The sequence below is a fragment of the Trichechus manatus genome, unplaced genomic scaffold (assembly GCF_000243295.1).
Source record: "Trichechus manatus latirostris isolate Lorelei unplaced genomic scaffold, TriManLat1.0 scaffold00057, whole genome shotgun sequence".
Lineage (NCBI taxonomy): Eukaryota > Metazoa > Chordata > Mammalia > Sirenia > Trichechidae > Trichechus > Trichechus manatus.
Window position 1 is genome coordinate 1,078,444 of NW_004443993.1, and position 21,213 is coordinate 1,099,656.

General features: G+C 52.1%; 1 protein-coding gene across 1 annotated transcript; it reads left to right on the top strand.

Moving 5' to 3' along the window:
• Positions 1–1,978: 1,978 nt before the first annotated feature.
• KANK2 (KN motif and ankyrin repeat domains 2) lies at positions 1,979–20,819 on the top strand. Its single transcript, XM_004378548.2, has 11 exons — positions 1,979–2,015; positions 2,428–3,612; positions 12,966–13,133; positions 13,227–13,329; positions 13,600–13,839; positions 14,462–14,549; positions 15,091–15,310; positions 16,263–16,405; positions 18,071–18,271; positions 18,351–18,440; positions 20,766–20,819. Exons 1-11 carry the CDS (start codon positions 1,979–1,981, stop codon positions 20,817–20,819), a joined length of 2,529 nt encoding a protein of 842 aa, XP_004378605.1.
• The last annotated feature ends 394 nt before the right edge of the window (positions 20,820–21,213 follow it).

Consider the following 21,213-nt stretch of genomic DNA (forward strand, 5'->3'; position numbering starts at 1 on the left):
ACCTCTGTGTCCCAGATTCCCCATCTGTAAAACAGGATGATAACAGTACCCACCTCGTGGGGTTGTTGTTGTTGCTGTTAGTTGCCCTTGAGTTGATTTTGACTCATGGCAGCCCATGTGTGTAGAGTAGAAGTGCTCCATAAGGTTTTCAAGGCTGTGACCTTTTGAAAGGAGATTGCCAGGCCTGTCTTCCAAGACTCCTCTGGCTGGGTTCAAACCAACTGCCAACCTTTCAGCTAGTCGTGGACCGATTAACCCTTTGTGCCACCCAGGGACTCTATCCTCGTGGGGTTGGTGATGGTTAAATGAGTTGCCTGGTTATTATAGTTATTAACACTATTCACCCCACCTCTGCCTACCTCTAGTAGCCCTCCAGCCTATTCCATCCTGCCTCTCTCTTAGGTCCCCAGAGAAAATTTTTGATCACCTTCCTATTGCTTACGGAGCCCTGGTGGCGCAGTGGTTAAGAACTTGGCTGCTAACCAAACAGTTGGTAGTTTGAATCCACCAGCCGCTCCTTGGAAACCCTATGGGACAGTTCTACTCTGTCCTAGGGGGTCGCTATGAGTCGGAACTGATTCGACAGGAGCAGATTTGGTTTGGGTCTGTTGCTTCTTCCTCCAAAAAGGAGTTTGATACTGGGGATGAGCCTCTGGACAGAGGAGAAACCAAGTTTCCTACAATCAGCGACTGTGTTTTCCAGGCGTTGAAAGATAGAGAAGTGAGGACAGAAACGTGGAGAGACAGGGAGAGAGACGTGGAGAGAGACACAGAGAAACAGGGACGTGGAGAGAAACAGAGGGACAGAGACGTGGAAAGACGTGGAGAGAGACCCAGTCACTAAGCAAGAGATGCAGAAAGTGTGAGGACGGGCCGGCCACCCCTGGAGTCCCAGCCGCCTTCATGCCCAACAGGTGCCCCGCCTGGCCTATCCTCCCAGGTACACGCTGCCGTGGCTCCCACAGGCCTGAAAGAACCCCCTCTGGAGGCCAGATGGGCCAGGGCCTCTGCAGCAGGGCGGCTGGAGGTCAGACAGCAGAAAGGACTGGCTGAGCTCCGGCGGAGGGTGTTGGGGACCAGAGATCCCTGGCTGCCCTCCAGGGCCCAGGGTGGGTTAGTGAGAGGCCCTGATTGTCCCTCCCTTTTGCAGCCTCCGGGCACCCCCTCTCACTTCCTCCCCCTATTCCCATGACTTCCCGGGCCGCCCAGCCTCTATCCCCGCTGCACCCCGAGCCCGGACATGTCCTGGGGGGGCAGGAAGTTCTCGAGTAGCCTGGCAGCGAAACTGTTTATTTTTAGAGAAAATTGTTTCCATAAAGGGGAAAGGCTTCGCTCCTCGCTGCCTCCCCCCATTTTCCCTACCAACACCCCCAGGCCTGGCCTGACTCGGCTCTGCTTTGGGGTCTCTTGATGCTCTATCTCTTTTTGTCTCTGTTTCCTGGGATTCTTGCAGGAGGGCTGTTCCCTATTAGCACCCCACTCCCCCTCCGACCTCAGCCCCCGTCTATCCCATGGCCAGCCTGGGACTGGGCTGAGGGTCCGGGGGAGGGGGTGCAGGAAGGGTGGGGCCTGGCAGGCTTGGGGCCCCCCAGCCCGGGAGCGTCATGGAGGCGGGGCTGTGGGAACAGCTGGAGCCTGTCCAGGGGCTGGACAGATGTGCAGGCGGGCAGACGAGGTTTGGTTTCTTTGTTCCAGACCGCAGCCCCCCTACCCTTTACCGAGGCCAGGCATGCATGCGCCTGTGAGAGGGTCCCGGACCTGGGTGGGAGACTGTTGTCCCAGGAGTGAGGGTGCAGGGGGGCTGGGTAGGGGGCAGCTCCGTGCAGGGTGGGGGTGGCCACATGCCTCCCTTCCCCTCCCCCTGTGGCCTCCTCCTAACTCCCTGCTGTCATCTTTCCCAGGTGAGCCTCAGCCAGTGCTGCAGGCCGTCTGACTCAGTCCCCTAAGTGACTTCAAAGGAGCGTCTGCAGACAAGAGGATGGCCCAGGTCCTGCACGTGCCGGCCCCCTTCCCAGGTCAGGAGGCCTGGAGGGGATGGGATATGGCCCTGCCCTGGGGATTTGAGGGGGAGGCAGGGCCCTGCCCTGGGGGAGAGTCTAAGGGCAGAGGCATGGCCCTGCCTTAGAAAGTCTGAGGGGGGCAAGGCGCAGTCCTGCCCTGGTGAGTCTGAGAGGGGAGGTACAGACCTACCCTAGAGGGTCTGAGAGGGGAGGCATAGTCCTGCCCTGCAGAGTCTGAGTGGGGGAAGGCACGGCCATGCCCCAGAGGTCTGGGAGTTGGGGGAGACAGAGCATTCCCCTGGGAGGGATCTGAGACCTGATGGGTAGTTCAGAGGCTGAGAGCAGGTTGAGAACTCGGTGGACTTCGGTCTTCAGCACAGAAGAGAACAGCAGTGTTCAGAGATGCTGGCGTTTCTTTCCACCCCAGGGACTCCTGGCCCAGCCTCCCCACCCACCTTCCCTGCCAAAGACCCCGACCCACCCTACTCCGTGGAGACGCCCTATGGCTACCGCCTCGACCTGGACTTCCTCAAGTACGTGGACGACATCGAGAAGGGGCACACTCTGCGGCGGGTGGCTGTGCAGCGCCGCCCCCGCCTCGGCTCTCTGCCTCGCGGCCCTGGATCCTGGTGGACGTCCACCGAGTCCCTCTGCTCCAATGCCAGTGGGGACAGCCGCCACTCGGCCTACTCCTACTGCGGCCGCGGCTTCTACCCGCAGTATGGTGCTCTGGACTCCCGCACTGGCATCAATCCGCGTGTTGAGCGTACCCTGCTGGATGCCCGCCGCCGCCTTGAGGACCAAGCGGCCGCACCCCCTGGCCTGGGCTCCCTGACGCCCAGTGCGGCTGGCTCAACCAGCTCATTGGTGGGCGTGGGGCTGCCACCCCCAACACCACGGGGATCAGGACTGTCCACGCCGGTGCCGCCCAGCGCGGGACACCTGGCGCATGTGCGGGAGCAGATGGCAGGTGCCCTGCGGAAGCTGCGGCAGCTGGAGGAGCAGGTGAAGCTGATCCCTGTGCTCCAGGTGAAGCTGTCGGTGCTACAGGAGGAGAAGCGGCAGCTCACGGTGCAGCTCAAGAGCCAGAAATTTCTGGGCCACCCTACAGGGGCCCGAGGCCGCAGCGAGCTCTGCCTAGACCTCCCTGAGCCCCCCGAGGACACGGCAGCACTCGAGACCCGGAGTGTGGGCACCTGGGTTCGAGAGCGGGACTTGGGCATGCCCGATGGGGAGGCGGCTCTCGCCGCCAAGGTTGCTGTGCTGGAGACACAGCTCAAAAAAGCACTACAGGAGCTGCAGGCAGCTCAGGTCCGGCCACCGCCAGACAGCCCAGTCCGCGCAGACACCGTCCGGGTGGTGGAGGGGCCGCGGGAGGTGGAGGTGGCGGCCAGCACAGCCGCTGGAGCCCCTGCGCAGCGGGCCCACAGTCTGGAGCCCTATGGGACAGGGCTGCGGGCCCTGGCTACATCCGGCAGGGCCGAGAGCCCCCCTGTGTTCCGCAGCCACGAGGTGGTGGAGACAGCCTTCCTAGCACCAACTGCGTCCACCAGCAACGTCCACATGGTGAAGAAGATCAGCATCACGGAGCGCGGCTGTGATGGGGCAGCAGGTGAGCGGTAGCAGGCAGGGGAGGCCGGGTGGGGTCCCTCTTTCTACACTGCTCAGGCTGGACCTTCTGAACACCAGGGTCCAGCACAGTTCTGGCCTTCCACCAGACAGATGACTACAGCTCTTGGAGCCTGTCTCTTCATTTACAAAAGGGGGAGAATTGTGCCAGTGGCCTCCGGATTTTTTGGGGCCATTGGGTTTCTGTTAAGTACTTGTCCTCGTGTCTGGCATGTTGTAAGGTGTCCAGAAAATAGGAGATATTTTGGGGAGCATCCTCAAAACTTTCGGTTTTCTGGCCTTCTCTACTTCTTCAGTAAGTGGTAGGAACCAATCCCCGCCCAGCTTAAGCAATTAAAAGGAAACGTGTTGGTTCATGTTACTTAGTGACAGCTTTAGGCATAGCTGGATCCAGGTGCTCAGATGTCATCAGAAATCTCACTGTCTTTTTCTTCTTCTGTCCACCCTGGGGGCTTGTCTCTCAGACAGGCTTCCCTCTCAGGCTAGCATCCAGCTCAGTGGAAAGTAAGTCCCTGGGTCCAGAGAGTGCCAGTAAAAATCCCGGGGGTGCCTGTCATTGGCTGGTTTGGATCATCTGCTCATTACTCAGCCAGTCACTGTGTCCCTCACTGCCCAGCCCCAGAGCCTGAGGGTGAAGCAGCCCCACCCAAGCCCTGTGGCTTGTGAAGGAGGAAGGGGGGTTCCCTGGAGGAAGTGCTGAGTCCTCATGCCAGGAAAGGGAATACCGGGTATGCAGAATGTCAGCTGCCCTGCCACCACCCCTGGAGAGAAGCTGCCAGAATAATTTGTAATAATGACAGCTGTTCTTTATCCATCGCTAGCTGGGGGCCAGGTGTTGTGCTGAGTGCTTTGCCCATAGAGGGGCTAAGAATGTGGGCCATGCAGCCAGGCAACCTGAGTTTGAATCCCACTTCCTGCGGTGTGACCCTGGGCGAGTGGCTTCACCTCTCTGGGCCTCAGCTTCCCCATGTGTGAAGTGGCATGATAATGACCCCCATCTCTAGGACCATTGTGAATTAACACACACAGTAAGTGCTCAGTCAGTGCTTGTTGCTGCTGCTGGTGGTGATGATAATTTTCAGGCCAACCCTGTTTATAGCTGGGGAAACTGAGGCTTAGGGAGGGGATTCACTTGCCCCATGTCATACAGCCAGGAAGTGGTCAAGTCAGGATCTAAACCCAGATCAGCCTGAACGTGCAGCAGGGGTCAGAGGTGGGGCCCAAGTCCTGGTCCCAGCCTCGAATGTCTGGTGGCCAGGGTCCCACAGAAGGGCTGGAGAGCGCAGGCTAGAGGGCGGGGATCCAGCTGTGTTTTTTTGTGTGTGTTCTTCCTGGCTGCCTCCACCACCACCCTCTGTTTTGTGTCTATCCCAAACACCCGGCCCTGTGGCTTTGGCCCCTAGCCAGGGGCGCGGCCCAGCCCAGCCTTGGGATCCCTAAGAGGCAACTTCCGTTCCAGACCTGCCTCCCAGGGCAGCCATGGGGCCTCCTGCCTGTAGGACATGCAGACATAGCAATGTCCCTCCCCCATGCAGGCCGCACCCGCAAAAGTTCTTCTTCATGTCTCACTTAACTCCCTCTTGCTGCAGCCAGCCCCAGTCTCTGCCTTGCTTGAGTGGAACTGGATTGTGTTAATTCAGTATCTTCTCATTCAACAAACATTTATCGAGTGGCGACTATGGACCAGACCCTTGTAGCCCCTGGGGACACACCATTGAACAAGACAGACAAAAGCCTCTTCAATGAAGAAACAGACCACAATAAATAAGTGAAGAACATAATTTCAGAGAATAAGCATTTGAAGGAAATAAACAGGGGCATGGGGTGGGTGGTGATTGGAGGCGTGGTGACCTGGGTTCCAATTCTGATTTCCCTGCTCCCTGGCTGTGTGCCCTTGAGAAAGTTACTTAATTTCTCTGTGCCTCAGTTTCCTCATCGGCAAAACAGAGGTCGTGATAGCCCGACTTTAGCAGGTCAATTTAAAGCTTAAATGCATTAATTTGTGTCATGTGTTCAGCATAATAGTAGCAGCTGTAGATGCTCAAGGGTTAGCTCTTTGCTTCTAATAGCCTCTCCCAGGGGCATCTTTAAACCAAGATCTGAAAGGAGAGAAGAAGCCAGGCACCAGGAGGCAAAGGTGGGGAGGGGTGTTCCCGGTGCAGGCACAGCAAGGGCAAAGGCTTGAGCTGAGAAGGGGCTTGGGCTCTCAAGGTGTTGAATAAGCTGGAATATGTGAAGCCCGGGAAGTGAGGTGGGGGGAGCCTGAGCATCAGGAACTGGCATTCGACAAGTGCTCAGTGTTCACACTTTGTATTTGGTTAAGTCAGTGAGCTCAGCTGGTAGGTCCGGGAGGACTCCCTGGAGGAAGAGGCAAGGAAGGGGGCACAACCTCATTGTCATCTAGTGAAAACCATTTGCTATCGAGTTGACTCTGACTCCTGGAGACCCCATGTGGGTCAGAGTAGAACCATGATCCATAGGATTTTCAGTGGCTGATTTTTTCAAAGTAGATTGCCAGGACTTTTTTCCGAGGCACCTCTAGGTGGGCTCGAATCGCCAGCCTTTTGGTTAGCAGCCCAGCATGTTAACCGTTTGCACCACCTAGGGACTCCTTTTGTTTTGCTTTGTTATTTTTTTTTTTAACCTTTGTCTTTCCCTCTCTATGCTGAGAGTCGGTAAATATTTCAGCTTTGTGGGCCATACGATCGATTCATCGACTGATCACTGTAGCAAGCTCAACTCTGCCTCCATCTAGGGAGGCCACTGTTTTTCAGCAGAGCAGGGAGTTTGCTCCCTGCAGCGAAGGGCAGGGAGGCTGGGAGGCAGCCTTTACCCTCAGGCTGGTAAAGTAAGGTGGGACAGGCAGAGGCCTGGAGCTCCCACAAAGCCCATCCCTGCCCCATGTGCCACAGGGAGCGTCAGTAGGAGAAGGGGCAGCTGGGTTCGGATGCCCCTGGCATCTTCCGAAGGCTTTGAAATTTCCTCTGCTCTTGTTCAAGACATATTCCCATGAAAGCAATTCATGTTCTTTGTGGAAAGTTTGGGAAGCACAGAAAAATCTAAGACAAAAAAATAAAACCCCCATAAACCCACTACCCCCAGATGTGGCTGTTGTCAACATTTCTGTTTCTTTTCTTCCGAATAGTTAATGCATAAAATAATAGGTATTTTTCAAATCTGGCATCCCCAAGCTGACAGAAGCTGCTGTTTTTGCTTTATTCTATTTTAAAAACACGTAAGCAGCCCTTACTAAGTGCCAGGTGTTATTTGATGCCTTTTCATATTTTAATTCATTTAACATCCAGCAACCCTATGCCTAGAGTGGCGTTTTTACTCCCAATTTACAGTTGAGGAAACTGAGGCACAGGGAGATTAAGGAACTTGTTCAAGGTTCTCCAAGCCAGAATTTAAGCTCTGTCTTGGATTCCCATTTAACATTATCCCAGGAGCATTTTCCTACCTTAGTAAAAATAATTTGGAAACGCAATGTGTTTGTTAAGGCCCGCATCATTTTCTGAGGAGTAGGGAGATAGGGATGTGCCTGACTGGTCTGTCTCTCTGCTGGACCATCCTATTGCATCTGATTTTTCTCCACTATAAACGGTGCTATGCAGACATCCTTCCATGAGAATCCCTCGAGTCTTCTGATCTGTTTTCTCTGGACAGATTTCTGGAGGGGCATTTTTGAAGCCTTTGATGTCTGTTACCAAATTGCTTTACACCCCTGTGGCCTCACACCCTTCCCACACTGGGTAGGTGAGTGATTAAAAAATCTTTTTTTATTATTTCTTTTGGACTTGAGGAACCCCAAATTGAGTTAATCCAGTTCTTCAGCTCATGGCAATCATACCTGTTGTTCTGTGCATGGCACGGCTCTTGTTTTACTTTTTTTTTTTTTACCTTTGTCTTCCCGCTCTCTGCACTGAGGGTCGGTGAGTATTTTCAGCTTTGTGGGCAATGTGGTCTCTGCCACAGACACCTCTGCCTCAGCTCTGCTGTATTCTATTTTTAAAAGCACTTAAGCAGCTTTTTCGTAGTGCAAAAGCAGCCATAGATGATATGTAAACAAATGCGTGTGGCTGTGTGCCAATAAAACTTTATTTGTGGACACGGAATTTCAATCTCATGTAATTTTCATGTGTCACAAATAGTACTCATCCTTTCATTTGTCCCCCAACCATTTAAACATGTAAAATCCATGCCCATGGCCATAGTTTGCCAACCCCTGCTCTACACCGTTAATACCCCACCATCAATTCCTACCTACTTCCATTTAATAGCATTCCTTGCAACCCACCTTCCAGAAGCTTCTTTAGATACTTGAGTGTTCTTAAAAATATGCCCTGTGTGTGTTTAATTTCCTTAAATGGTATTGTGCTTAAACGAAAAAAAAATCTTGTTCTATTTCTTTTTTTTCTTCTCAGCATACTATTTTTTAACTCTCCATGCTCCTGTTTGTAAATCTGGTTTGTCACTTTTAATGGCTGCGTAGATTTCCGCTTTAGACGTATACTACACTTTTATTATCCAGTCCCCCTGTGGTGGGCACCTGGGTTACTTGCAAGTCCTGCCGCCTCATGCATCTCCTCTTGACCTCAGGATTACGTTCCCAGAAGTGGGGCTGCTCGGTCACAGGGGATAACACAGACTTAACTTCATTCCAAATCCTCTTCAAAAAAGCTCTACACTCCCACCAGACATGTTCCAGTCTAAGACGCCCATTTCCCCACATCCCTCCTGTTATGGATCGAGTTATGTCCCTCAAAAATATGGTTTGTAAATCCTAACCTCTATACCTCTGGTTATAATCCCATTTGGGAATGGGTTGTCTTTGTTATGCTAATGAGACAAGATTAGTGTAGGGTGTATCTAGAATCAATCTCTTTTGAGATATAAAAGAGATTAAACAAGTGAGCAGGCAGAGATGGGGGAATAGAGATGCCAAGCCACATGAAGATTGCCCAGAAGCAGAAGCTCAGAAGAGACAAGGACCTTCCTCCAGAGCTGACAGAGAAAGCCTGCCCTTGATTTCAGACTTTTAGCCTCCTAAACTGTGAGAAAATAAATTTCTGTTAAAGCTACCCGCTGATGATAATTCTGTTATAACAGCTGTTATAGCACCACTAGATAACTGAGACAGAATTTGGTACTGGAAGAGTGGGGCATTGCTCTAACATATACCTAAAATGTGGAAGCAGTTTTGGAATTGGGTAATGGGTGGAGGCTGGAAGAGTTTTAAGGTGCCTAATAGTAAAAGCCTAGATTGCCTTGAAGAGACTTTTAGTAGAATTATGGACGTCAAAGGCAGTTCTGGTGAGGGCTCAGAAGGAAGTGAGGAGAGCCATAGAGAAAGTCTCTATTGTCTTAGAGAATACATATGGCGCCAGCAACAGAATATTGCTAGAAATGTAGACATTAAATGTGCTTCTGGTGAGGCTTTAAAAGAAAATGATGAACATGTGATTGGACAGTGGAGGAAGGGGGATGCTTTTTATGCAGTGGCAAAGAACTTGTCTGAATTATGTTCAGATATTTGGTGGAAGGTAGAACTTGTAAGTGATGAACTCGGATATCTGGCTGATGAGATTTCTAAGCAAGATCTTAAAGGGGCTGCGTGGTTTCTTCTTGCCCCTTACAGTAAAATGCAAGAGAAAGAGATAGACTTAAAAATGAGCTGTGCAAGCGAAAATTGAATTTAAAGATTTGGAAAATTTTGTGTACAAACTAAGGACACGTCCTAGAATGTTCACCAAGGACATGGCTACACAATCTTTTGTTAAAGAGATGAAGCCTATGACTGATGGCTCTAACCAACTACCATAGTAGAAAACCTGTCAGCTTAGTCTGAAGGGGACAGGGAAAGAACAGAAGGAGAGAATGCTATCTGCCTCTTGGAATTCTACAGGCAGGAAACAGACCAAAAGTGCTACATCTCTTGTCCTCCAAGAAAAGAAAAGGACCATCCCTGGAGCAGCTCAGAGATCAGCAGAAGCAAGGCCTTCTCAGTTTCAAAGGGTAGGGGCACCGCCTCCTAGGTCTCAAAGAGTCGAATCTTCCCCAACTCAGTTCCAGAGTGTGGGGCTGCCATTAAAGTGTGCCAGCGGGATGGGGTTGCCCAAGGGGCAGAAGAATGGGGCCTGTCGGGGCCAAGGGGTAGGGTCACCACTCAGATGGACTAGAAAAATGGGGCCACCAAAAGCCAAGGGAGCAGAGCTGCCATCCCAGAGGGCCTGGAAAGCATAGCTGAATTGAAGCCTAGGGCCGAGGAACCTCCACCAGGAATCCAGAGAGCGCTGAAGGCAGGGCCATTACCTAGATGGTCTCAGAGAACAGAGGATTACCTTCAAGCCTTGAGAGCTAAGGTAAATTGTTCTGCTGGGTTTTGGATCTGCCTGATGCCTGTTATCCCTTCCTTCCCTCCAGTTTCTCCCATTTGTTATGGATATATCTCCCTTGTTCCTGTCCACCGTTGTACTTTGGAAACAGTTAACTTGTAATCTAGATTTCACAGTTGAAGAGGAATTTTGCCCCAGGATGGAATATGCCTAAAGTCTCACCCATATTTGACTTAGATGTTTCAGAAGATGAGATTTTGAACTTGGAGTTAATTTAAGACTTCTGGGATGATGTGATGGGCTGAATGTGTTTTGCATGTGGCAAGGACATGAATTTTGGGGGGCCAAAGGGTGGAATATTATGGATTGAAGTATCTCCCCTCAAAATATGTGTTTTATCCAACTTTCTAATTTTTTGACCGTCTGATGGTGGTACAAAGTGGTATTCCTTGTTGTTTAAATTTGCATTTCTCTTATTTCTGATGAGGTTAGGCATCTCCTTATATGCTTAATAAGAGTGCTCTGTGAATCACTTATTCATTTTTCTTCGGGAAGTTTCCAGAAGTTACTGGCATATTCCAGATTAGGAGTTGGCAAACAATGGCCCGTGGGCCAGATCTGGTCCACCACCTGTTTTTGTATGGCCCACAAGCTAGGAATGGTTTTTACGTTTTTAAAAGGTTGAAAAATATGAAAGGAAGAATACTGTTTTTTGACATGAGCAAAATTCTAAGAAATCCAATTTTTTTGGAACACAGCCATACCCAGTCCTTTACATATTGTCTGTGGCTGCTTTTGAGCTACAACTGCAAAGCTGAGTAGTTGCAACAGAGACTGTACTGCCCACAAAGCCTAAAATATTTACTACCTGGCCCTTTACAGAAACAGTTTGTTGACCCCTGTTCTAGAAGGTAATCCCTTGCCCATTTTTGATTTTTGATATGGTGAATATTTTCCCCTAGTCTGTTCGCTTCTATCAACTTTGTGAGGTTTTTGTTTTTTTTTTTCCTAATCAAATAGAAATCTTTATTTTGGATATAGTTAAAGTCATCATGTTGTGCTTGGAGGAATTTTTGAAAGGAATCTTTTCTCAGGCTTCCAGTGTTCTGCTATAATTCTTTCCATTAGCTGTATAGTTGTACCTTCATATTAACCCTTCACAGTTTTTTTGGTTTTTTTAATAAGGTGTGAGGTAGGGATCCAGCTTGATTCTTCTTGGGTTAATTAAGCCACTATTCCCAATGTTGTTCACCACAGAACCCATCCTTCCTCATCCTTCCCCATAGAACGCCCTCTCTCTCACCCCCCAGTTCCTGCAGATGGGGCCTGTGTTGGGCTGTTTCGTCTGTTCCCTTGGTCTGTTTGTTTCTGTGACAGTACTCCACTGTTTTGATAATTGTGGCTTTGGAATATGTTTTACTCTCATGTAGGCTGGGTTTCCATCTTTGCTTCTCTTTTGTAAAATTGTCTTAGCTCATCATGGCCATTAATTCTTCCATATAAATTTCAGTATCACTTTGCCATGTTCCCCTGTGGAATAACAATAATAACACTTGTTAAAATTTTAGTATTATTTGTTGTTGTTATTTTGGAGTTTCAATGTCCAACCTTGAACACCTGGGCTAGAAGGGGCGTCAGCTGATAAAGGCTTGGCCTGCTTTGCTTGCAGGTGAGATGGGCCTGGGGTGGCCTCATTTTTTGACCCTCCCAGGATTTTAAATCAGAAGCCCCTGAATTTGGGCAGAGATTGAGATTGTGAGCTAGCCCATCTGCCTCCTGACACATTTTATTTGGCCACACAAAGAGTGTGTTTGTTAAATGTAAATGTATTGCCAAAGTTAAAACATCAGGAGCTCCCCCACCCTCCCTGTGAGTTTGAGCCCCAGCTCTGGAATCTGCCCAAGGGTCCACTGCAGACCCGCCCCGTTCTCCCCCTTTGCTGTGGAGCCATTGACTCCGCTCTTCATTATTGAAGTTGAGTGTCACCCATGGACTTGAGGAAGTAGTTCCTGTGTATGTCAAACAAGTATTTTAACCATTAAAGAGAATTAAAATTAATTGGTCTTCAGAGTCTGTGGCCAGTGGCAGGAAGAGAAAGTCCTAGAGAAGTGGTGCCACAGAAGCTGCATGTGGCCTGGGGGAGCCTGAGTGGTTCCGAAGCACTTGAAGCGGAAATCAGACCTTTATTGTGTGCTTCAGGCCGGGGTTGAGGAGTTGGAGCTTCCTGCTCACAGGCTCGCAGTGGGCGTCTGCGGGGCCTCGTGCCCAGGAGGCCACCTTTATCCTCAGATCAGCTGAGAGGGGTTTTCATTTTAATCGTCTAATAGTCTTTATTGTTTCTTTTTCCTGGTGATTAAAATAATGCCTGTACCTGCTTAATGCTAAATAAAGAAGGAGAAAATGAGGCGGCCACAAAGTGATATCCATAACACAACCCTGCTTTTGTGAGAAAAAATTATAGCAACAATAATAAATCAAAATTTGATTTACAATTCTCTGGAATAGACAAATGCTTCTTGAGTGCTTGTGATGTGGAGGTGTTGTTCTAAGCCTTAGGAACTGTCATCTGCCTGAGGCACAGAGAGGTTAAATGACTTGCCAAAAGTCACACAGCTCCTATATGGGGAAACCAAGAATCAAGTCTGTGCCATGAGCACCGTGCTTGGCCGTGATCAAACTTCATTTCCAGGGAACACTGGGTGCAATGTTGGAGTGGGGGTCACGAGCCAGGATCTTGGGGTCAGAAGGTCTTCCTTGTCCTTGACCAGCTGTCGGGCAGGTAACAGATCAGGGTTGGAACTGGGTTCTGCCGCTCACTTGCTGGGTGACCTCAGGTAACCTTTGTGCCTCAGTTTCCTCCTTTGTGGGCCAGGAAGGCTTAACAAGGTAACACAGAAAGCTCCTGGCCCCTGGCACGTATTCCACAAGAGGCAGCCATTATTACTGTTTGTTGATTTACTGCTATAACCCACAGTGGATGCCTCTTTTCCTGCCCCTCCAGGTCTCAGACAGGGTCCTGCAGAGTCGCCCTTATCACCCCCTGAGTCCACAGTGGCCTCCCTGGCACAGCTAGGGAAGAATGTAGGCGAGGTGCCCGCCCATGATGCCAGCGACAGGGAGCCTACCAGGCGAACAGCCCCAAGTGAATCGGAGGAGGCTGGGGGTACAGGTAAGTGGCAGTAGCCATGAGGGGGACAGGGCACCAGGAGGCCCGGGCACAGGGTCTCCGTGAGGGGCCCTCACAATGCCCCCGCTCCCCCAGGTGTGCCCCAGGCAGGCGTGCAGTCCATCATGAAGCGGAAAGAGGAGCTGACTGACCCGGCAGCCCACCGGAGGAGCCTCCAGTTCGTGGGGGTCAATGGCGGGTAAGAGGACCACCCCCCCACATTCCCCACCCTTTCCTCATCCAAACAGAGTCACAATCACAGCGCATGTTTTTGGGCACTCACTATGAGCTAGGTGCTTTAAGCCACCTCCCCCGTGGCCCTGCAAGGCCAATACTGCTGTCATCTCCATTTAACTGATGAGAAAACTGAGGCCCACAGCGGGCAAGTAGCCAGTACCCCATGCCCTTCCTCGCCGAGTTCCGTCCCATCTGCTGCATCTCCCCCCACCTGTCTGTTCTTCCTCCCCAGGTATGAGTCCTCGTCTGAGGATTCCAGCACAACGGAGAACTTCTCAGACAACGAGAGCATGAAGAGTGAGACTCCAGAGCCAGAGGAGAGGGTTCCCAGTGTGGCCAAAGCCCCCCAGCTCAGGCCCACGGAGACGGCAGTGGCCAAGACCAGCCATCAGGAATGCCGTCTGTCTCAGGAATCCCAGCACGTGCCCACGGCTGAGGGGGCATCAGGGTCAAATGTAGAAGAGGAGATCCGGTTAGTTTTCTGGATGGGAGGGATTCAGGCAGGGCCAGGGATGGGTGACCTCTGCCTCAAACTCCACTATTTAAGCCCCCTGAGGGAACTACCCATCATCAGTCATGCACACCTTAGTCTGAATTAGCAAACAAGCACTTTCTCCTGGGTATCTGAAGGTCTAGAAGTTTTGATAAAGGGCCTGATGGGGGCAGTTCAGGCTGTTGGGGTTAGGGTTTAGGGGAAAAAGTTTATCTGAAACCACCCACCCACCCTGCCTGCCCATCCTGTTTTTCTCTCTTGGTTTTTCCTGATGTAAACTGCCCATGGGAAATTACTTTCCATCTGCCACTGACCACTTGGAATAAACTTTGGCCTTGAGTTTACATTCTGTCGGGGTCTATGTGTTTTCCACTTCTGCCCCTTGAGGTAAATTGTGAAAGTGTTTCCCTGGTGGAGGGGGTCTGAGGGAATGTGTTGGCTGAGGGCCTTGCCTGAAATCCCACCATTCAGGGGACCACTGGCAGACTGTGGGTGCTGCGGTGGAGAGAGTTGGATGGATGTGGATGTGGGGAGTGAGGGGGACCCAGGAGGCTGAGGTGGGTGCTCCCAAACTAAACTCCCCTCTCATCTGCCCTAACAGAATGGAGCTAAGCCCAGACCTCATCTCTGCCTGTCTGGCCCTGGAAAAGTACCTGGACAACCCCAATGCCCTCACGGAGCGGGAGCTGGTATGGTCAGGCTGTAGGCTGGGTGCCCCCTATACCCGCAGCTTCTCCTCATTCTGGGTGTCTTCCTCTGCCTTGTAGGGGCCCTGAGATTGAAACCAGGAGCTTGGGGATGGGTGGCACTTGGGTCACTGGCCTTGGAGAGGGGCCAGAGAGGTGGGGAGGGGGCTGAGGATGACGCCTGCGGGCCAAGCCTGGAGCTCTGTGGTTCCTATTCTTTTGAGGGCTTGAGAGGAGGAAGCTGTCTATATTTCCCTCTGGGGACGTCTACACTTCCCTTTGAAGACCTTATCCAGATGGAGGTGTCCACACTTGGGGGGCATATCTGGAAGTGAGGTGTCTAGACTTCCTTTTGAGGGTCTTATCTGGGATGGCAGTGTCTTCACCCCAAGGGGCTCATGTGAGGTGGGGTGTCCACACTTTCCCTTCAGGGGTCTTGTTCAGGATGAGGATGTCCACAACTTCCTTTCTGAGGGCTTGTCCAGCAGGAGGTAGACTGTCTTATCCTCACGCCCCTCCCCCCACCTGCCTGACTTGTGTCCAGAAAGTGGCCTACACCACGGTGCTGCAGGAATGGCTACGCCTGGCTTGCCGCAGCGACGCACAGCCTGAGCTTGTGCGGCGCCACCTGGTCACGTTCCGGGCCATGTCAGCGCGGCTGCTAGACTACGTGGTCAACATCGCTGACAGCAATGGCAACACTGCACTGCACTACTCTGTGTCTCACGCCAACTTCCCCGTGGTGCGGCAGCTGCTTGACAGTGGTGAGCTGGGCGAGCCAGGCGGAGTGGGGAGACGCAGCCCTCCCACTCTGAGAGAGGAGACACCACCTCCCAGTCTGAGGGGGGAGACACCACCTCCCAGTCTGAGGGGGCAGACGCCGCCCTCCCAGTCTGAGAGAGGAGACGCCACCTCCCAGTCTGAAGGGGGAGACACCGCCCTCCCAGTCTGAGGGGGCAGACACTGCCCTTCCAGTCTGAGGGGACAGATGCCGCCCTCCCAGTCTGAGGGGGAGACGCCGGCCTCCTGGTCTCATGAGGGAGACATGGTTCCCTACCTTTAGCCCCAGTATAGTGAAAAAGGTAGAAATCATGGTCTTATGGAAAAGATGTGGCCCTTTCAAGGGCCCCAGTATAATGGAGGTGACACCTTTGGACCCCAGTCTGAGAAAAGGACGTGACCTTTAATCTATGGCTTGGAGAAAAGATGTGATTCTCAATTAGGCAGGAGAAACTTGCCCTTCCCCAATCTGATGGGAACATGGCCTGCCTGTGTGATGAATGAGGCAGAGTCCACAGTCTGATGGAGGAGAAATGGGCCCGTCTGAAGCATGAATGGCTCTTCCAGATTAATGGAGGAGACGCAGCTCTTACTCTCAGCCCCAAATGTGGGGGCCAACCTAAGGGGCCCCCAGTCTGATGAAGGAGGCTCTACCTCCACCTTTAGGAGCCCTTAGTCTATGCAGATGGAGACCCCTGGAGCATAATGGGGTCCTCAAACTGAGAAAAGGGAGACATGAGGCAATGTGTAGATGGAAGGAGGAGACAGACATGGGGCTGACCCTCCACCCTCACTGTGGTAGGGTGAAACAAAGCTTCCAGTCTGATGATGGAGACATGGCCTGGACCTCCAGGAGCCTCCCCCAGCCCTGAGACAGGCCTGGCCAGCATGTGTGGGGTCTGGGGGTTTACACCCACCTTGCTCCACCCCACTCAGGTGTCTGCCAGGTAGACAAGCAGAACCGTGCCGGCTACAGCCCCATCATGCTCACCGCCCTGGCTACTCTGAAGACCCAGGATGACATAGAGACAGTCCTGCAGCTCTTCCGGCTTGGAGACGTCAATGCCAAAGCCAGCCAGGTACGGGGCCCTTGGGCCTTTATTAGGTCGTGGCTGGGCACCAAGCCCAGACGTGACCTCAATCCATGCCTGGAGAAGAGTCCCCATTCCACAGGCGAGGAAAGTGAGGCTCAGAGAAGAAGAGTCATTTCCCCGAGGTCAAACCCGAGAAGCCAGGATTTGAACCTTGGTGGTCTAGCTCCAGGCCCACCCCCCTTTTACTTTGGACATGTTATCGGGGGGACCAGTTCCTAGAGAAGGACATCATGCTTGGTAAACTAGAGGGTCAGTGAAAAAGAGGAAGACCCTCAAAACGAGATGGATTGACATAGTGGCTGCAACAATGGGCTCAAGCATAAAGACAATTGTGAGAATGGCACGGGACCAGGCAGTGTTTCGTTCTGTTGTACAAAGGGTCGTTACGAGTCGGAACTGACTGAGTGGTGCCTAACAATAATTGTGGTAAAAATATATATTTACCTGCCATTTCAACAATTTTTACCTGTACAGTTCAGTGACATTGATTATGTTCATCATATTGTACAACCATTGCCAATTTTCTGTTCCAAATTATTCCACCACCATTAACAGAAACTCAGTGTCCCCTAAGCAATGACTCCCCCCTCCCCTTCCTCCCACCCCTGGTAACCACTGATAAGCTGTGGTCTCTATACATTTGCCCATTTCATATAAGTCAGAGCCCCTTCCAGGCTGCATCTCATTCAGGAACTGCTTGTGGAAAGGGGGGTGGGATGACACGTAGGTCCCCAGCCTTTCTTAATCCAACACCATCCCTTGTCCTTCTTGGTCATTCATTGAGCAACAACGGGGTTGACTAGGCTGGACACTGGGGACTCAGATGGTGGGCGCACAGACATGGTCCCACCCTCCTGCAGCTCACCAACTAGCAGGCGAATTCCAGGAGACGTGAGCATTTCAAGGCAGTACAGGGCCTTGGGGCAGGTTTGGATTCCTGGGGCTACAGGAGGCCACCACAGGGATTTTAAGCAGAGGAATTGCATGGCTTGATTCCTGGTTTGAAAGCCCTGTCCGCCGCTGTGAGGGACCGTGTGCCAGAGAGCGGAAGCTGGAGACCATGGGCGAGACTGGGCCTGGGCGGGTGTCCAGGCCAAAAAGAAAGGCAGCCAGGACCAGATGGGGACAGCAAGGAGGGCCGGATTAGCAGCCACCTAAATGCAATCGAGGAAAGAAACAGTGCTGTGATGGGGCGTAATGGGAGCGGCCCTGCTTTGTTTTTATTATTTTTGTTTTTACTGATTTTTTATTGAGGTTTAACTGAGATGCAGAAAAGTGTGCACATCTTAGCTCATAGATTCTTTTACGAGCTTAAAAATTAGCTCAAAAATTGTTACGTACGTTTATACCTGTGAGTTAGGAATCTGCTTTAGATGGGGGGGGGGCACAGTCAAGGAGAGCCTCATGGAGGAGGAGACATTTAAGCTAAGACCTGAAGGATGAGAAGGAGCTGCCAGCAGAAGGCAAAGGGACCAGCAGGTACAAAGGCCCAGAGGTGGGAAGGGTGTTTCCATGCTTGAGATACAGGAGGCCAGTAAAGGAGGGTGCGTGTTAGCGTCAGAGTACTTGGGAGCCATGGTAGGTTCCGGAGCAGGGGCATCATGCCCTCAGGCCTGTGTGGACCATAAGCCTTTTCCTTCCCTTGCCCAGGCGGGGCAGACAGCCCTGATGCTGGCAGTCAGCCACGGGCGAGTGGACGTGGTCAAAGCCCTGCTGGCCTGCAAGGCGGATGTCAATGTGCAGGACGACGATGGCTCCACGGCCCTGATGTGCGCCTGTGAGCACGGCCACAAGGAGATCACCAGGCTGCTGCTGGCAGAGCCTAGCTGCGACATCGTGCTCACTGACCGCGTGAGTCCCCACCCAGACACACGCCCGGGGAGGGTGGGAGTGCTGTGCGGGTGTCGTCACAGCAGCGGATGCTTTGCAGGACGGGAGCACAGCTTTGATGGTGGCCTTGGATGCAGGGCAGAGTGAGATCGCGTCCATGCTGTACTCCCGCATGAACATCAAGTGCTCGGTGAGTCCCGACTCAGGCAGGGAGTCGGTGGGGAGGGCTCGGGCGGGGACAGATGTCCATGGAGAGCCGATGGTGCCCGAGGGGCACATGGCAAGGACTTTACAGTCGTCTGCTCGTTGAACCATCAAGGCCTGCAGCACTGAGGTCGCCTAGTCATGGTTGGCATAGCAGTATTCGAACCCAGATCCGTCTGCATCCCAATTCATACTCTTTATGAGCATTCACTCATTTGACTAATACTTACCAAGCACCAGCTGTGTGTTAGGCCCTGTTCTAGGCCGTGACAGTCACAACAGTGAACACAACAGAAAAGGTATCTGTCCTCATGGAGTGGACGTTCTCGTAAGAGAAGCAATAAGCAAAATCAGTGTACGATAGCCAGGTGATGGTAAGTGCTGAGAAGAAATAGAAAACAGAGCCAGAAAAAAAAAAAGTAAAGTAGAAATAGCAACTGGAAAGATTAGCTAGGAAGCTTAGGGGCAGTGAGTTTATGTTAATGGGGAGGAACATTTCGGAAAAGGAGAGTGAGAAAGGTTGCACAACCTGAAGAATGTAACCAATGTCAGGGACTTGTACATGTAGAAATGGTTGGTGTACTTTCCGTGGTGTATATTTTCAACAGCAACAATAAATAAATTATTTTTTAAAAAAGAAAACAGAAGTCAAAGCGGCGGCAAGTGATAGGGGAGCTAGTTTGGGTTTCAGCGAGGGGGTGACATCTGAGCAGGTGCCTGAGGACGCAAGGGAGCGAGTTGTGTGGCTATCCAAGCAGAGGAACAGTCCGTGCAAAGTCCCTGACTGGCATGTTTGAGGAGCACCAGGGAGGCCAGGGTGGCTGGAGCGAAGAGCGGAGGATCAGAGGAGGATGGGGGTGACGGGGCAGGTCATGCAGGACCTTGGGGGCTGCAGGGAGGATTTTAGCGCTTATTCAAAACATGCTGGTATATTGGAGGCCCTGAGAAGTCTCGCTGAAAAGAAGCCTAACCTAACTGTGTCTAACCCAGCATTCCTCTTATTTGAGCACAGAAATCTGGGATTTTTAATTCATACCTGTTAGCAAAACACTTTTTCGGAAATGTAACCAGGGAATAATGATGTTACTCACTGTGTTCTAAGTGCCTGATGGAGGAGGCAAGCCCTCCCAGTCAGGTGGAGGAGACAGGTCCCGAGAGCGAGAGCCTCATCTGCTGCAGGAGGCTAACCCTCCACTCTGATGGACTGTGTAGTCGGTACCGTCCTCACGTAATAGGCTGAACTCTCATTCAATTGCATAAAGTACTGTTATTCCCGTTTTTCAGGTGGGGAAGCTGAGGCTTAGAGGGCTTATTACAACTCTGGCCCAGAGGCTTACAGCCAGGAAGGGGCGCCAGAACCTTGGGCAGGCAGCGTCGCAGCCCCTCAGTCCTCACCCCTCCCTGCTGAGGCACATTTGGGGCTGGGTTCAAGGGTTGCATGGTGGGTGTCGGCCACAGTGGTCCCCACACTGTCCGGGAGACAGAAGGCTGCTGAGACGGAAACCCGCTGTCTCCACCTGGTTTCTAGGTTTGTACTGCAGCTTGGAGTTTGTCAGGCTTCACCCTGCACCCTGAGCTCAGCACAGCTGGCCACAGTCTGGTGCTGCTGGGGATCAGCTCTGGGACCCCGTGGCCTCACCTGTAAAATGGGGGTGATGGGGCAAGTGATGTCCTCAGCCCTCCTGCCGTCTGATCTGTGGTCCTGCCCCCAAGGACTCCTGAGAGACGAACCCTAATGCCTCCATCAACACCTACCCTCTGCCCTAGTCGCCCTCTCCCTCTGTCATCCCCCGCAGGCTGTCCCCACAGTGGCCAGAGGTCCTGAGTCCTCCTCTGCTCACAACCCTCCATCACTCCCATCTCACTCAGAATAAAAGCCCAAGTCCTCCCCAAAGCCCACCAGGCCCTGCACTGTTGCCAGGTTCCCTCCCTGCCCTCAGCATCTGCCTCTCTCCCTCCTTTCCCGCTTGTTCACTCCTTCCTTGTTCCCACATCGGGGCCTCTGCACTTGCTCTTTCCTCTGCCTGGACACCCTTCCCTCAGACCCTTCATGGCTGGCCCCTCGGCATAGGGGTTCAGGGGTCAGCTCAGACAGACGTCACTCGCCCTGACCCACTTCTTCCCTTCTCCCTGAGGAAAATCCTCTACTGCATTTGTGTTTGCTTTCTCATGGCATCTCCCCCAGAACTCCACCTCCTGGAGGCCCAGGGTTGCCCCTCTTGCTCACCATTCACCGCCACTTCCACAGAGTTGGCACCTCAGAGATATTTGAAAGAATACCCAACAAAAGGAATTCTGTTTCTCATTTCAGTTTGCCCCGATGTCGGATGACGAGAGTCCTGCATCTTCCTCTGCAGAAGCGTAGCCCTGAGGGACAGCTACATATGTCTCCCCTCAGGGGGCCAGTCGGCCCCAGAGCGAGCCCTCCCTGGTCTCCCCTGTACCCCCTCTTCTCCTAGGCCACCCCTACTCGCACCCCCCAAGGCCCCAGTCTCCAAAGCAAATGGATTTCTCTTTTGCTTCCCCAGGGGAGCTCCCGACTGAAACGGGGACTCAAAGCCTGTTTTCCTGTTACCCCAGTTCAAAGCAGCCACAGCACAGACCGAAGCTAAATTCTTGTATAAATTGGCGCCAGTGGCTGATGCTGGGGCGTGAGTTTTATGAAGAACATTCAGAACAATAAGCTGGCAATTGTGGATGGAGGAGGATGAGAGGAAAAAAACAGTGTATTTTTAAATCATTAAGGGAGGGGGGGAATC